Genomic DNA, 13,965 nt, shown 5'->3' on the forward strand with positions numbered 1-13,965 from the left:
GGGTCAGGCGTTTGGCATGTCGAGGTAGAATGGGCCGATTGTCTCCTTGCAATCCCAGGAACTGGAGTGGAGATCTTGTCGGTAGGATTCTCGGTGCGATGTGAGCAAAACATTTTCAGGCATCTTTGCCCCGCGCATCACCAAGATGCTGACCGTGGAGTTGGATGCCCCAGATTTCGGTCGCATGCAGCGCCACCTTGTCTTGTTGTCAACGCTATCAGAAGAGGCATTGGAAGATGTGCTCGTGATGTCTGTCTTGCTCAGGCGTATAGTTTGCCGTGCGATCCTTCGAGCCAATAAGCCTTCGCTTCCTTTCGCTTTTCAGAGCTCGGCATTGCTTGGACCGATGCGATGACTCGAATACACTCTCGGCGCAGCACCTGGATAGCGTGATCGATGATGAATGGCCGACTGAGCAACCATGCTTGACATGTGCCGTGCCGTGACTTCGGTCTTACTGTATCCATGGACGTCTCTACTGTAGGGATATTTTCGGGACATGGAAAGATGGTTCAATCAACGGTTGAGGTTGATGAAATGTGGAGGTACTCCGGGGTTAGTTGCGGAGGCTGACAGGCCCGTTGGTGGCGCCGGCGGCCCCTAAGGGCACTGATGCATCGCTAGAAGCTGCGAGGACGCTTTTTTGCGCCATCACGACTTGATCGTGCTCTCAGCAATCTTTTTGCCTAAGGCTGCAACGAAAGCTCTCCATCGATCTCCAGTTCACGGCGAGATGATGAAAAATCATTTGCGAAAGCGCGCCACCGAAATTGCAGCGATGATTGATGTTCGATCGCGAGAACTACAAGACTGGCAGCTAATTTAGTAACTACGGCAGCACTACCAGATCGAAAAGAGCCGCTCATTTGTTTGAATAAAATTGGCGCGCACCTCATCACGACGTGACGATCACGGTGGTAGTGGTGATAGTGTGCTGGAGATTGCAAATGCATGGCATGGTCACTCGCGACCCACCTAACAAGCTTCCCTGGTAGCCTTGTTAGGTGGGTCACAACTGCTATAATCAGTTCAAACAGGCATCTGTCCAGGTAGTTAGGAAGTCCCGATGTGAGAAATGAATTGAGAAACACATGGACAGATAAGGACACTGATTCATCGACGATAAAACTCTTCTGATCATGCATTGGTATCTAGTAAGAGCCCAAAACTCCTGCTTTTGTCTCCTCTGTTTTGCACTTCAAATCACTACGCCTTGTTCTTCTTCTCACCACTCTTTCTTCGCGCCTTCTTCGATTCCACCTTGATTTCCTTTGCACTGACACCATTCGAGGTAGTAGCGACTTCAACGCCACCGCCCTTCTTCTCCTTCTTGCCTGACTTATCCTTCACGCTTACATCACCATTCTTAGCCTTGGGTGACTCCTTTGTGGCCTCCTTTGTGGCCTCCTTGGGCGCCTCCTTCGCCTTCTTCTCTGGCGTGCCATTGGCAGACTTCTCGCCCTTTGGTACGACAGCCCTGGGATCCTTGCCCTTCCTGCGCATGGTCTTGGCCTTTGCTTTCTCAATGTACTTCGCGTCTTCCTCCTCATCGAAGCCACCAAAGTCTGATTCCTCGTCACTGTCAGCACCGATAGGTGTGCGGTCGACCATCTCAACTTCCGTAGCTGCGTCCTTGGTGTTGGCGGTGTTGTTGGTTTTCGCAGTCGAAGCCTCATTGACACCAACGGCATTGGGAGGTGTGGGTCCGATCTTCTTGAACTTGGCGACGAAGAAACCGTCCACGTTGTAGGTGTGGGGGTAATATCTCCTTGTCATCTTCATTGAGGGGTGGAAGATCTTGCCGCCGATGTTGGTGAATCCTTCTTTACCAAAGGTGAGTCCGGTCTCCACGAGCTTGACGTTCGATCGCTTGTTCAACGCATATTGTACGACTTGCTCGTTCTCTTCTAGGGTGACGGAACAAGTACTGTAGACAATGTAACCTCCAGTCTTTGAGTGATGGTTAACAGAGTCAATGGCCGCGAGCAGCAACTGCTTCTGAAGATGGGGCAGCCTCAAGAAGTCTGCCTCGGTTTTGTTGGTCTTGACACTGGCATCCTTGGCGATGACACCAGTACCAGAGCATGGAGCGTCGAGCAACACACGGTCGAAACCACCCATAACCCTAGGGAATTCGAGAGCCGAGTAGTGGGACACGATGACGTTCTTTGCGCCTAGACGGTGGATGTTACCGATCAAACCCTTGGCACGATCTTTGTTGGCATCGTTGGCGAAAATGCATCCGGTGTTCTTCATCAAGGCGGCCAAATGTGTAGTTTTTCCACCGGGAGCAGCAGCCATATCGAGCACGCGTTCGTTTTCTTGAGGTGCCAAGGCCATGACGGGCAGGAACGAGGAAGCGGCTTGGAGAATGTAGTGTCCAGCGAGGTATTCCTGCGCAAGTTAGTGTCGGATTTCAATGCATCTGTCGCATATAAGACTTACGGGTGTAGCACCCAGAGGCACCTGTGCATCGAAAATCTGTAGACCGACTTTAGACCACTTTCCAACTGGTTCAAGCTGTACACCACGGTTGATCAAGCTCTGCGCAAGCTCTCTTCGGTGTGTTCGGAGGGTGTTTGTTCGGATGACGACCGGTCTTGGGGTCTCGTTGGCTTCGAAGAAAGCTTGGGCTTCGCGGGGAGGGAAGAGGTTCAGAAGCTTGTCTGCAAGGAACTCGGAATAGCCTGTTCATGACGTTAGTATAGCTCTAGACGATAACTTCAAACTTGGACGTACCGTAGTAGGCACAGATATCCTTCAGGAGCGACGCTCTGTACTCTGCTCTACTCCGACCTTCCTCGGCAAGGTTCTTGAAGTCGTCCAGCACACGGATGGTGTCCGTGAGTCTTGTGCGCAGCAGCTGAATATCCTGGTTGACAAGGTTGGTGATTGGCCTGCCATCCTCGTCCTCCTCATCCTCCAGAATCTTGGGTCGCTCATTGGCGATGTTTGTCTGCATGTTGTTCTCCTCCAACTCAGCTTGCGCCTCCGCCTCCTCGATCGCCTTCTGCATATCCAAGCGTGTGGACAATCCGGCAATGTTAGCGGCTGTGAGCTTCTCTTCAGCATCCTCCTCATCATCGTCGTCTGACCACATGGCCGCGCCCCTTCTGATGTCGTCGTCCGAGTCCACAACGTCCGAGTCGAATTCATCGTCGTTCATCTCCTCGTCGTCTTCGTCTTCGGACGCGCTACCGAGGGCATCGAGCCCAGTGACATTGATGTTCTCCATGTCGGAGTCGTCAATGTCTGAGACATCCTCTTCGTCATCCGATGGCGGCTGAGGTGCGGACTTCTTTGACTTTGCTTTCGCTCCGTTTACGACAGCAGCAGCCGTTTTGAGAGGCTGCTTGACGGGCTTTCCAGCTACTCTCGTCTTGGGTGTCGCCTTCGCCTTGGCTTCCTTAGCTTCTCTTGCAGCTGTCCTACTCCTCTTCTTGCGCTCTGGGTTTACGGCGACGGGCGCATCTTTTCGCTTCCTGGTAACTAGTGATTCGTCGAGGACATCGGGCATGCCCTGCTTCTTCATGCGGCGACCTTGACCCATGGCGACAGATTTACCGCTTGATTGGCGGTGGATAGTATGGAAAAAGGTCGAATAATTTGAGAGTTGGCGACGTGACGCCTGCGCGAACTGCGAACTTTCGCTAGCAGATGGGAACTTTTTCCACGCTACGGACCTCCTTTGGGCCTAGCGTAGATTTGCCCTGATCGAGGTGCGGTCCACTCAATGCTGTCCCGCAACACCAACAGCGTCATCGCATTGGAGCTATACACGCCTTAACGAGCGCGACAACCACGAACCCACTTGCACGTCGTACGAAGAAAGGTTTCAGATATCTCACCATGTCAGAACTCGCATTCTGCAAATCATTTCTCAGCGCACTGGACGCGCGCCCAGCGAAGCTCAGCAGCGACCACATCGCAGACGCACGACAATATCCCGCACAAGGCGCAGTAAGACTCTCTCCCATATTTCTCATGGAATATCCCCCTGTGTATCATCACGATCGAAGACTGACTGCTCACCAGTACACTCTCCCCCGCCTCCCACACCCACCCCACCCACAGCGTCCAAACCCCAAACCAGTCGCAGGCGACGATGCCACCACCTCTTCTTCGTCCACGATCACCGTAACTCTCAAGCCCATGAAGCCGACCACCCCAACTATCCCCCTCTCCTCAATCGACCCCTCAAAAACCTCCGTCTACGACCTCAAGCAACAATATGCAACACAAGCCTCGTTACAACCGGCCAAGATAAAGATTCTTTACAAGAAGAAGCCAGTCACAGATTCCAAGACACTGCTAGAAGTCATTGGTACAGATGCAGGTAGCGAGGTAGAGTTTGGCGTCATGGTTATGGCGGGCGCTGCGCTTGGCGGGGCTGCGAGTCCGGCAAGTGGAAGCACGCCAGTGACAAGTCCACCCGCTGTTGCGCCGCCTACGGAAAGTGAGAAGGGACTTGCTAGTGCCGGCGAGACGCATGCGGGTACGGCGACTGGGACAGCAGGTGCGACGGCTGGAAGTGGGAAGGAGGTTGTTGCGACAGAAGAGTTCTGGGGCGATCTGAAGAACTTTGTGCTGCAGAGAACCAAGGATGCGGAAGAGAGCGAAAGGCTGCTGGGCGTCTTCAGGGGCGCATGGGAACAGAACAAGTAGCGGACCGACATAGTTGCTGGAGATGAGCAATACACGTTACAGCATATCAGGCACAAACATTACAAACAAGTTCGCACACGTCACATCATACAGGCTCTCAGTCTCAAGAGATGTCCATCGAAGACAATTTGACCAGTTTTAGCCTATCAAAAGCATACCAAGCCTGATAATGCAAGTTGCACCCGGCACTACCACTGCCCGCATATTCGCATGATGTATGCGATAACCATCATTCGCAAAAACTCGCTATGCCATGATCGCTGCCAATCAACCGCTCGAGTCGTTTTCGTCATGTGTCATTACCAACCGCTATAGTTTCCTTCCTCCATACTAACAGGTGCGCAAAATCGACAGGTCGGAAGCGGGGGAGGGAAGAGAAGCGCTTAACGGCCCTTGGCGACGCGGCTCTTGATGTTCTCGAACTCGATGTCGTCGGCGTCGTTGGCTTGGATATCGGCGGCGAGACCGTTCAGAGCGCGCTTGATGGCTTCCTTGGAGGATGAGTACATCATGCGGGGCTGTTAAAGTGTCAGTGAATCTTTCTTCTGAAACTACTTTTTTTGTGACATACGTATTGTGGCGCATCATCTGGTGTCCAGCTGATGAAGGTGATCTTGCTCCTGGAGCCCTCGCCGTTGTCAAGCTCGTACTGGACATCGAAAACGGCGTAGCGACCACCAATGCCCTCCTTGCCGCGGCGGTCCTTGCTCTTGGCGTTGAGCAGCTTCTCACGGAAGACGTCGAAGTTGGCCTCCTTGGAAGTCTCCTCAACGACAATCTCCTTCCAGTCGTCGCTGATCTTGTAGATGATCCACTTGATGTCCTTGCCAAGCTTAAGCTCGTTGAAGGTGCTGACGCACTCAGGGGAGACGGAGACACTGCGTGGCTATTAGTATATGCGGGTCCGAGCTAGGGATTGGCGGGACGGGGGTCGAGGGTCGAGGTATGGGGAGGCTGTGCTGGAGCGGTTGTCGGGCAGCGACAGCTGTTGGTACCCTCTTGTTTGTTTCGCAGTACGTACCCGGATTGAGCCTGCAGACATTGTCAGTTCAGTCGTTCTAACTGCGTATCTTCAAGGTACTCACCATGATGTCGGATGTGTATAGTAGAGGATGCTAGAGAGAGATTGAAGCACCAGGTAGCTTTATCAGTTCTGTGGTTGCCTGTCAGCGTCGTCGTCATCGTCGCGATTGCCGCGTGCGCAGATGCAGCAGTGGATCAACGGCTGCCTGCTTGGTGATGGAGAAATTGCAGCTTACGTCAATAGAGAAAACTGATTGTGGTGGATAGTCGATGTGAATGCGGGAGAAAGGGCGGAGGCGGAGGAGCGGTGTTCTGAGGCTGAGGGAAAGTAGTGGGGTCTTTTCAAGCGACGTAGTGGGGTGCAACACGGCACCCATTCCAAGGTTTAGTTTGTCCCTCTGCGGCGCCACAGCAACCGTGTGCCCCAGTTATGACAGGGTATCGGCCAATCCTGTGCATCACGACATTCATAAATGGAGCATAGACTCAAGCATAGTTGTGCATGGTGATTACATGTTTGACTTGTTCGTATTCCTTCATCGCTTTATACATCTTGTCCTTCCCAGGAGATCTTTACACAATATTGTACAATAAAAACCAAATATCCAATAATGCTGCGCTTTTGAGAAACCATGAGTGAAGAGCGGAGACCAACCCAATATCGTGTACATAAATCATCACCGGGAAAGACATAAGACTAAAGTCATTATAACGGAATGGGGGTATAAGAAGAAGAAAACAGACGGCTAGGCTTCATTTGCTTAGAAGCCCATTCCGCCCATACCTCCCATACCACCCATACCGCCAGGCATGCCGCCTGGAGGACCAGACTTCTCCTCGGGTGCCTCAACAATGGCGACCTCGGTAGTACCGAGAAGCGAGGCAACACCGCTGGCGTCAACGAGAGCAGTGCGGACAACCTTGAAGGGGTCAAGGATACCAGCAGCGATCATGTCAACGTACTCGCCCTTGGCGCTGTTGAATCCCTTGTTGAAGTCGCCCTTGTACTCGTCAATGAGCTTGCCAACAATGACGGAGCCCTCAGCACCGGCGTTCTCGACAATCTTGCGGGCCGGGTGAGTGATAGCGTTCTTGACAATGGTGATACCGAGCTGCTGGTCGAAGTTGGCAGCCTTGACGTTGCCGAGAGCGTTGGCAGAGGCCTTGAGGAGACCAGTGCCACCACCGGGCAGGATACCCTCCTCGACGGCGGCACGGGTGGCGTTCAGGGCATCAACAATGCGGTCCTTCTTCTCGCCGACCTCAACCTCGGAGGAGCCACCGACCTTGATGACGGCAACACCACCAGAGAGCTTGGCCAGACGTTCCTGGAGCTTCTCCTTCTCATACTCGGAGGTGGTAGCGTCGTTGATAACGCCACGGATCTGCTCGCAGCGCTGGGAGACCTGGTCCTTGCTTCCCTCACCGTTAAGGATGACGGTGTCCTCCTTGGTGATGGTGATGGATCCGGTAGAACCGAGCATGTCGGGGGTGGCCTTCTCGAGCTTGATGTCAAGGTCATCGCTGAAGACGGTACCGTTGGTCAGGACAGCGAGATCGCCAAGGATAGACTTGCGGTTGTCACCGAAGCCAGGAGCCTTGACAGCGGCAACCTGGAGCTGGCCACGGAGCTTGTTGAGAATGCAGACGGCAAGAGCCTCACCGTCAATGTCCTCAGCAATGATGACGAGAGGACGGCGGAGCTGCTGGGAGGCCTCGAGAGCGGGGACAATGTCCTGGACTGCGGAGATCTTCTTCTCGGAGAGAAGAATGAGGGGCTTCTCGAACTCGACCTTGGCGGTCTTGGTGTCGGTGATGAAGTAGGGGGAGATGTAACCACGGTCGAACTTCATACCCTCGGTGACCTCGAGCTCATCCTCAGTGGTCTTTCCCTCCTTGACGGTGATGACACCCTCCTTTCCGACCTTCTCCATGGCGTTGGACAGAAGCTTGCCAATGTGTGTGTCGCCGTTGGCAGAGATGGTGGCGACCTGTGCAATCTCCTCGCTGGTGGTGATATCCCTCTTGTTCGCCCTCAAGTATTCGACGACGGCCTCAACAGCAGCCTGGGTTCCCCTCCTCAGGTCCATGGGGTTGCATCCGGCAGCGACGTTCTTGACAGTCTCGGAGAAGATAGCACGGGCGAGGACGGTGGCGGTGGTGGTACCGTCACCAGCAGCCTCGTTGGTCTTGGAGGCGACATCCTGGAGCAGGCGGGCTCCGAGGTTCTCGAACTTGTCCTGGAGGGAAATGGCCTTTGCGACAGTTACACCATCTGAAGTAATGTTAGCGGGCAATGTTGACAACGACAACAAAAATCCTACATACCCTTGGTGATCTTGGGCGAGCCGTAGCTCGACTCAATCAATACATTGCGACCCTTGGGACCGAGTGTTGTTGATACAGCTTTTGCAAGTGTGTCGACACCCTTCAATAGTCCCGCTCGTGCCTCGACGCCAAACTTCAATTCCTGTTTGTTTGTTAGTTTTTGCGTTTCTGCATACTGAAGGCATACGACTGCCATACCTTGTGCGCAAACCTCTGTTGCTGGAGGTTGTAGCTGGTGGATCGGAGCTTAGAGCTCGAGTTGAGGGCCGAAGTCCGCGCCCGCGATGCGAAAGCTCTTTGCATTGTGAGGGAATTGGGGATGTGTGGGTAGAGGAAAGGAAGCTCAAATGTTGCTCCTAGACTCCAGCTTAATGCAAGATAACCAGGAATAGGATTGATGTAGAGGAGGATGCGGAGAAGAGTGGTCGCAGATGTTCGATGCCTCTAAAAATTTGGGTCGGTCGACCACTGGAATCATCGAGAAGGCGCTATGACCACATCCGCGAGCTAGCCTCGGCTTTGCTCCGTAACTCCATCTCCAGCCTCACCTTTCCATGTTTGTCAGCATCCGAAATCTTATTATGCTGTGGACTTATACAATATCGTGTAGAATTTCGTTGTGGTTGTAGAGAGTATTGTGCGTTCATGGTACATCTAACTCTCCACATCAGCTACCTAAGTAGGTACTCTAGCCTTCTGACTGACCAGCAACATATCGCCATTGATGCTCTTGAGACCAACACCAAACATGGAGAATGTTTCTCGCCGGTCTGCACTAAGGCTCACCGCCCCTGTCACCTTCTGAACTACCTCGATGCATCTCCAGATATGCAGATGTCGTTCGTCAAGCTGCCAGATCGTTCCCCTTGGTCCGCTGCTTAGTTCCTTGAGCATCTTCGTATTTTTAGACTGTAAGATTTCCATCTTTGCTTTCGGAGCTTCTTCCTCGAGCGCTTCATGTTTTGCAGCTTTCAGCTCTTTCTTACTTTTCCCTTCTTTTGATATAGACAAGGCTAGCCCCTTCTCTGCGTAGGCAGCGGTAGCTTGAGCCTTCAAAGGTCCTTTCCAGAAGTCCGCCTGACGGGAGCTGTTTTCGTATACCAAGTGGTAATATATTGGCTTCTCACCTTCTTCACTCAAGAGATGTAAGGGCTTGGATATCGACACGTTAGGCGGAGGCCAGCGAGTATCGCCGAACGGACACTGGTTCTTCTCTTCTGTCGACAATGTCTTCTGACCCAAGTCAGCGCTGTTGCCGCTACCGCTACCTCCTGATTCTGGAGGTGTAAGTCGTGTTGGATCTATATGTTGAGGGGCCACCTCAGAAGATGATAGGATCTCTGGTCGAAGAGCAGTCATTTCGTCATCGTAGACCGTCCTGGCAAAGTCGTGAACTTGTGGGAGACCAGGTTTTGGTGCTGCGCGGTTCTCTCGCCCATAATTTTCGAGCGGATCGCCCCGCGGTACATTCTGAGGCATGATCGTATCTTGATGGCTATACAAGAGCTTGCGGTAGTGGTCGTGCAGATACATTTTGTTCACTAGACTGCGCGCCGTCTTCACATCTACTCAGTCATCGCGTCAGCGCGTATGCTACGTTTTCTTGTTCACTTCACACAAACAAAGAAAACATGTCGTCTTCATATACGACTATTGCTTGACTGTTGCTTCGCAGTCACTACGTCAAGGGGAGAAACTAAACATCATATTAAAGTAGAGTACTCCTTCCTCCCACAATAAATTTTATCACTGCGATAGAAATATCTCTAAAGAATCTAGAGGTCTACAATGCTATTAATCTTTATAATCTCTGTTTTTAGAAGCTAACGTAAGCTGCAAGGTAGAGCTTATTATCTCTACCTGTTTAGTTTTTCTCTTGTATAGGGTGCAATGTCCATTGAATTTGTGCTTCATGTGAATAGTTGCAGTGTGGCGCAGTCTAGACCACATTCCTCCGTCACATGATGCGGCTCTGCTCGATCAAAAAAGGACCAGATCATACGTACGGATGCAGTGATCTCCCGTCATTTACGATGTGATGGAGATGCATATTCTGATATTAAGTGGCTAAGGCGGTCGGCCAATAGCATAGCCGTCCGACACACCGTTCGCATGAGGCAAAAGCAGGCAGCCCATGGGCCCCGCTGTATCACCTCAGCTGAACGGCTGCCTGGGAGTTCTGCAGGAATATCAACGCATAGAATTGGTTCATATGTCGGTGGACTGGTTGTAACATAGTCCTCGTGCATAAGTCCTGGTGCGGCATTCTTGCAGCAATAACCCGCGTCTACCTGGACGCTGTCTGGGTAGAACTACTGGACAGAGGCCGCTCGATAGCAATTATATAGCCTCAGCCTTTTGCCCCTGGCCCTCCATTCATGACCTGGAAAGCCTTTGCGTTAAGCGTCAGCGCCTGAGACCACGACAGCACGGTATCTGTTCATCGCCACTTTCGCGCCTTTGACCCTCACAGCCTTGGAAGTTCCAGAGGTGTCATCTGTTCCCACGACAAGTGGTGACGATGTTGCAGCAGTCACAGCCACCGCCCGAACCAGCACCAGTACGTGCGAGGCGCACTACACGCCGAGTTACACTCCCTAACGAGAAAAACACTGGACGTGTTCAAGAGAGATACGCAGCGTACCGGGATTTCCCTTGGGAGAAGATCGAGGAATTTCTGAGAAGGAAGTGGCCACACTGGAAGGATTTCAAACCAGAAAAGGTAAGTCATCTGGCGAAAGCATCGTAGCGGTATCGAAGTTTTGCTAATGACTTGTAGGTCAACGACAACTGGCAATTTGAGGTACCAGAGAAGTTAACAGAAGTAAGCTGGCACCTGGTGTGGCCATCTCCTACCCATCCAACTAGTGGCTAAGACATTCTAGGGCGATCGAAGGCAGCTGACCAATCTTCGAAATGCGCCTAAGCGCACAAGGAGACCCTCGAATCCCGACCCTCCTACCAGTACATAGTTTTGAATTAGTCCGGCATCTGAAAAGTCTTCTACATAATGACTCAATGGATGTAACGTTTGTCTTGATTCTTCGTGCCCCCAGCCCCTGTCATTGTGCCTGCTGCGGATCAGCTTTCAACCTCGGCGCAATACCAAGGTGGGGGCTCAGCTGCAGGCGCACATGCACAGACCCCGTCCGGCTTTGCGTTTCAGCTGCAACAATCACGTAGGCACACGCCTGGACCGCAGTAACTCTTGATGTTTTGCCTGATGTGGCTGACGGAATCCCATAACTATTTCACCATGAAGTGCTCACTGCTGTCTTCGAGGCTATCTCAAGCCCATTTAGTTACTACCGTCCCTTCTATGCCATCACTACGCAACTCCGGATAAGATGAATTTGCCTCAAGAACTGCAAACATCGTACCTTCACTGCGAAAACTACCCTGCAAACCTAATCCCTAGCGGGACATTCACATACAAATCTAAACTTGCCTCATACGTTACGCGCCTTGATGAAGCCGAACGCGATCTCTGCCTCGTTGATAGCGAAGATGTGATTGACGACATCTTCGAGATCCCAATCATAGATATCGGGACAGGCCATGGAGAAGGTGAACTTAGAAACCTAACAAATTGGTCTTCGCTTAGAATGCATAGCATTGATCTCAAAAAACATACACTCAGCAGCGAAGCTTAGTGAGTGGCTCGGTATAGATATATTATCCGATGCCCGCGATCCCACAGTCAAGCAGGTCGTCGCACGGAAGAAAGACCCCAAATGCCGATTTATGTACGCGAAACACTGAAAACGTATGTCAATTTTGCTAAAAGATACAGGTGTATCTACGCAGAAAACTCTCGCGACAAGCTGAAGCTTACTCGCGAGAGTCTGTGCCAAATCATGTCATATTATCAAGTTATGCCTGTATACCTCGACTTTATGCTGGTGTTCGGGTCCAAAAGTGATGCGAGAGACCTCCGCTTTAGCGGCTTTCGTGATCAGATTCAACTGAAACCCTCCGCCAGCGGGCACCACGGGATACCAGAGTTAGGTCGTAGCGGTAGGATCTTCCAGCTTTGCTACAACCTCAAAAGTGTGCATCTCGAGAAGAGGGGCTCAGAGCAACCTGAACCCACTGACTGGTCAATCCGGGACGCTGCTTTCTACCATCAGTTCGATGTTGAGTATGGCACTACGCTTTGGATCGTGACGAAAGGTGGCCTGGATGTACTGGACCGTTACCAAGAACTGGTAGGACCGAGCGTGCGACCAGGACAGGGAACCTACGATGACCTCGCGTCGTGTTTCAGGTCAACCCTCGCAACACATTTGCTTTATTGCCATTGGTCAACAGAGGATTGGAGGTGGTACATCGTTTGGCTTGAAGAAATCGTGGATAAAGAGGTATGCGTTGTCGTGATGATTCTCAGAGAGGTTGCTGATTCCAAGCTTCACAGAGCGGCATGGCCGTCGACGGTCCCCGCGGCTATGGCTACGCACACCAAAATTATGAGCCCAGAGACCTACAACACTTACAGCACTGGCAAGACAAGACTAATGAGGTCGTTATGGTTCTTCAGGCAAATGCCAAAGTCCTACGGTCATTGCGGAAGTTCTACTCGGACCTCATCGTGCGGAAAGACTTTCCGCTTGCTCTACGAAATGCGTGTGAAGATGAACTTATCGCGTTCTTTTCGCAGCTCGATAGCATCATCGACGATTTTGAGATGCAAATCGCTCGAGCGAGATTGCTGGTGAACATCATAAGTGACAGGAAAGAGCTTGTCTTGCAGCATTTGCAGAGTCAAGCCTCTGAAAGAACTGAAAAGCTGAACAGAAACCTCGAACGTGAAGCTGTTGTCATGCGGATCATCACTATCGTAACCCTGATATACCTTCCAGCTACCTTTGTGTCGGTTAGTCGCACACTCGAAGCTCACATTCTTTGCTGATCACATTAGACTTTCTTCAGTACCGATGTGGTCAAATATCAAGACCAGGATCAGAACCAGGGCCAGTCATCTGATTTCCAGAATCAGTCTTTTTCGTCTCTTGCTTTGAAGCGATGGCTTCAGGTGACGATACCATTGACTGCGTTGACGCTTCTTGGCGCGTGGTCTACATACAGACTGTACACTACCTCGGCTCAAGGCATTACTCTCGCAGTCCGGCTTAAACGCAGTTTTATCACTTCCTGCGAAGACCTTTCTGCACGTAAACTATCTCAAGACGACTCAGATGTTTCGGGAGCTACGAATTCGAGACAGTTGAGGCGAGTTGGAAACGTCGTTTCGATCGCTCTCTCCAGGCTCTCGCCACGTAACGCGAGATGGCAACAGACACCCCGTTCTGTCCTGCCATCGCACAACGTTAGGCGAGCTGGGACCGGCTGAACAGTACAGGTGATTGGCTTCACCATATTAGACGGTACTGCAGGCTCGTGTTTCTACTAAGAAGCGCAAAGGATCGCAAGAGTATGACAAGCATATCCTCCAATGACTGCATCCTCCAAAGGCTGCAGACATGGCGGTGTCGAACTGTTCTGCAAATGTGAACTGGGCTAGGGCAGAGCGGGAACATCGTGATGGGTGGGGGCGGTGTCCGCGCTTAGCGAACAGGCGTTCATCAGTGCGCTCTTCCATACCTGGGTACTTCAGAAAACCACACCACTACGGCTTTCTGAATATGTCGTCCTTGCGTGTCATGCACATTTGAAAGCTAATTTACACCGCCTGTATTGGCTTTTCTTCCATCATTGACGTTTTTGCTCAGCCTGCTCAACAGTGCCCCTATAGCTCAGCCTTGTCGCCTTATCCATGTCATCAGCTCGCTGCAGCCACAATTGATCCACACCAACTGAATTGGCGAGGCTTCGAGTAGCCTTGTCGACTCGCTTGGTCAGAGCTTCAGCCATGCAGCAATGATAATTACGCGCCCCGCTCTGATGCGACAGTGTGCGGCTCTTCACCCTCGACTCACAGCTCTTCGTTCG

The 13,965-nt window shown here is 51.8% G+C and overlaps 8 protein-coding genes across 8 annotated transcripts; 3 read left to right on the forward strand and 5 right to left on the reverse strand.

Moving 5' to 3' along the window:
• Positions 1-1,206: 1,206 nt before the first annotated feature.
• Positions 1,207-3,550, reverse strand: AA0111_g7773 (25S rRNA; the record flags this gene model as incomplete). Its single annotated transcript, XM_028654147.1, has 3 exons — positions 1,207-2,394; positions 2,446-2,687; positions 2,740-3,550. The coding sequence occupies 3 exons, from the start codon at positions 3,548-3,550 to the stop codon at positions 1,207-1,209; spliced, it is 2,241 nt and encodes a 746-aa protein (XP_028504591.1).
• A 299-nt stretch (positions 3,551-3,849) lies between these two features.
• Positions 3,850-4,665, forward strand: AA0111_g7774 (hypothetical protein; the record flags this gene model as incomplete). Its single annotated transcript, XM_028654148.1, has 1 exon — positions 3,850-4,665. One exon carries the CDS (start codon positions 3,850-3,852, stop codon positions 4,663-4,665), a length of 816 nt encoding a protein of 271 aa, XP_028504594.1.
• A 383-nt stretch (positions 4,666-5,048) lies between these two features.
• AA0111_g7775 (hypothetical protein) lies at positions 5,049-5,753 on the reverse strand (the record flags this gene model as incomplete). Its single annotated transcript, XM_028654149.1, has 4 exons — positions 5,049-5,183; positions 5,237-5,543; positions 5,687-5,697; positions 5,751-5,753. 4 exons carry the CDS (start codon positions 5,751-5,753, stop codon positions 5,049-5,051), a joined length of 456 nt encoding a protein of 151 aa, XP_028504593.1.
• Positions 5,754-6,449: 696 nt separating this feature from the next.
• AA0111_g7776 (Heat shock protein 60) lies at positions 6,450-8,319 on the reverse strand (the record flags this gene model as incomplete). The annotated part of the gene is made up of 3 exons (XM_028654150.1): positions 6,450-7,963; positions 8,017-8,158; positions 8,215-8,319. The coding sequence occupies 3 exons, from the start codon at positions 8,317-8,319 to the stop codon at positions 6,450-6,452; spliced, it is 1,761 nt and encodes a 586-aa protein (XP_028504596.1).
• A 372-nt stretch (positions 8,320-8,691) lies between these two features.
• AA0111_g7777 (hypothetical protein) lies at positions 8,692-9,495 on the reverse strand (the record flags this gene model as incomplete). Its single annotated transcript, XM_028654151.1, has 1 exon — positions 8,692-9,495. The coding sequence occupies one exon, from the start codon at positions 9,493-9,495 to the stop codon at positions 8,692-8,694; it is 804 nt and encodes a 267-aa protein (XP_028504595.1).
• Positions 9,496-10,537: 1,042 nt separating this feature from the next.
• AA0111_g7778 (hypothetical protein) lies at positions 10,538-10,988 on the forward strand (the record flags this gene model as incomplete). The annotated part of the gene is made up of 3 exons (XM_028654152.1): positions 10,538-10,738; positions 10,796-10,840; positions 10,902-10,988. 3 exons carry the CDS (start codon positions 10,538-10,540, stop codon positions 10,986-10,988), a joined length of 333 nt encoding a protein of 110 aa, XP_028504588.1.
• Positions 10,989-11,465: 477 nt separating this feature from the next.
• Positions 11,466-11,576, reverse strand: AA0111_g7779 (hypothetical protein; the record flags this gene model as incomplete). Its single annotated transcript, XM_028654153.1, has 1 exon — positions 11,466-11,576. One exon carries the CDS (start codon positions 11,574-11,576, stop codon positions 11,466-11,468), a length of 111 nt encoding a protein of 36 aa, XP_028504587.1.
• Positions 11,577-11,873: 297 nt separating this feature from the next.
• Positions 11,874-13,366, forward strand: AA0111_g7780 (hypothetical protein; the record flags this gene model as incomplete). Its single annotated transcript, XM_028654155.1, has 3 exons — positions 11,874-12,377; positions 12,431-12,889; positions 12,935-13,366. The coding sequence occupies 3 exons, from the start codon at positions 11,874-11,876 to the stop codon at positions 13,364-13,366; spliced, it is 1,395 nt and encodes a 464-aa protein (XP_028504715.1).
• Positions 13,367-13,965: the final 599 nt, after the last annotated feature.

Source organism: Alternaria arborescens (assembly GCF_004154835.1).
Source record: "Alternaria arborescens strain FERA 675 chromosome Unknown contig_18, whole genome shotgun sequence".
Classification (NCBI taxonomy): domain Eukaryota; kingdom Fungi; phylum Ascomycota; class Dothideomycetes; order Pleosporales; family Pleosporaceae; genus Alternaria; species Alternaria arborescens.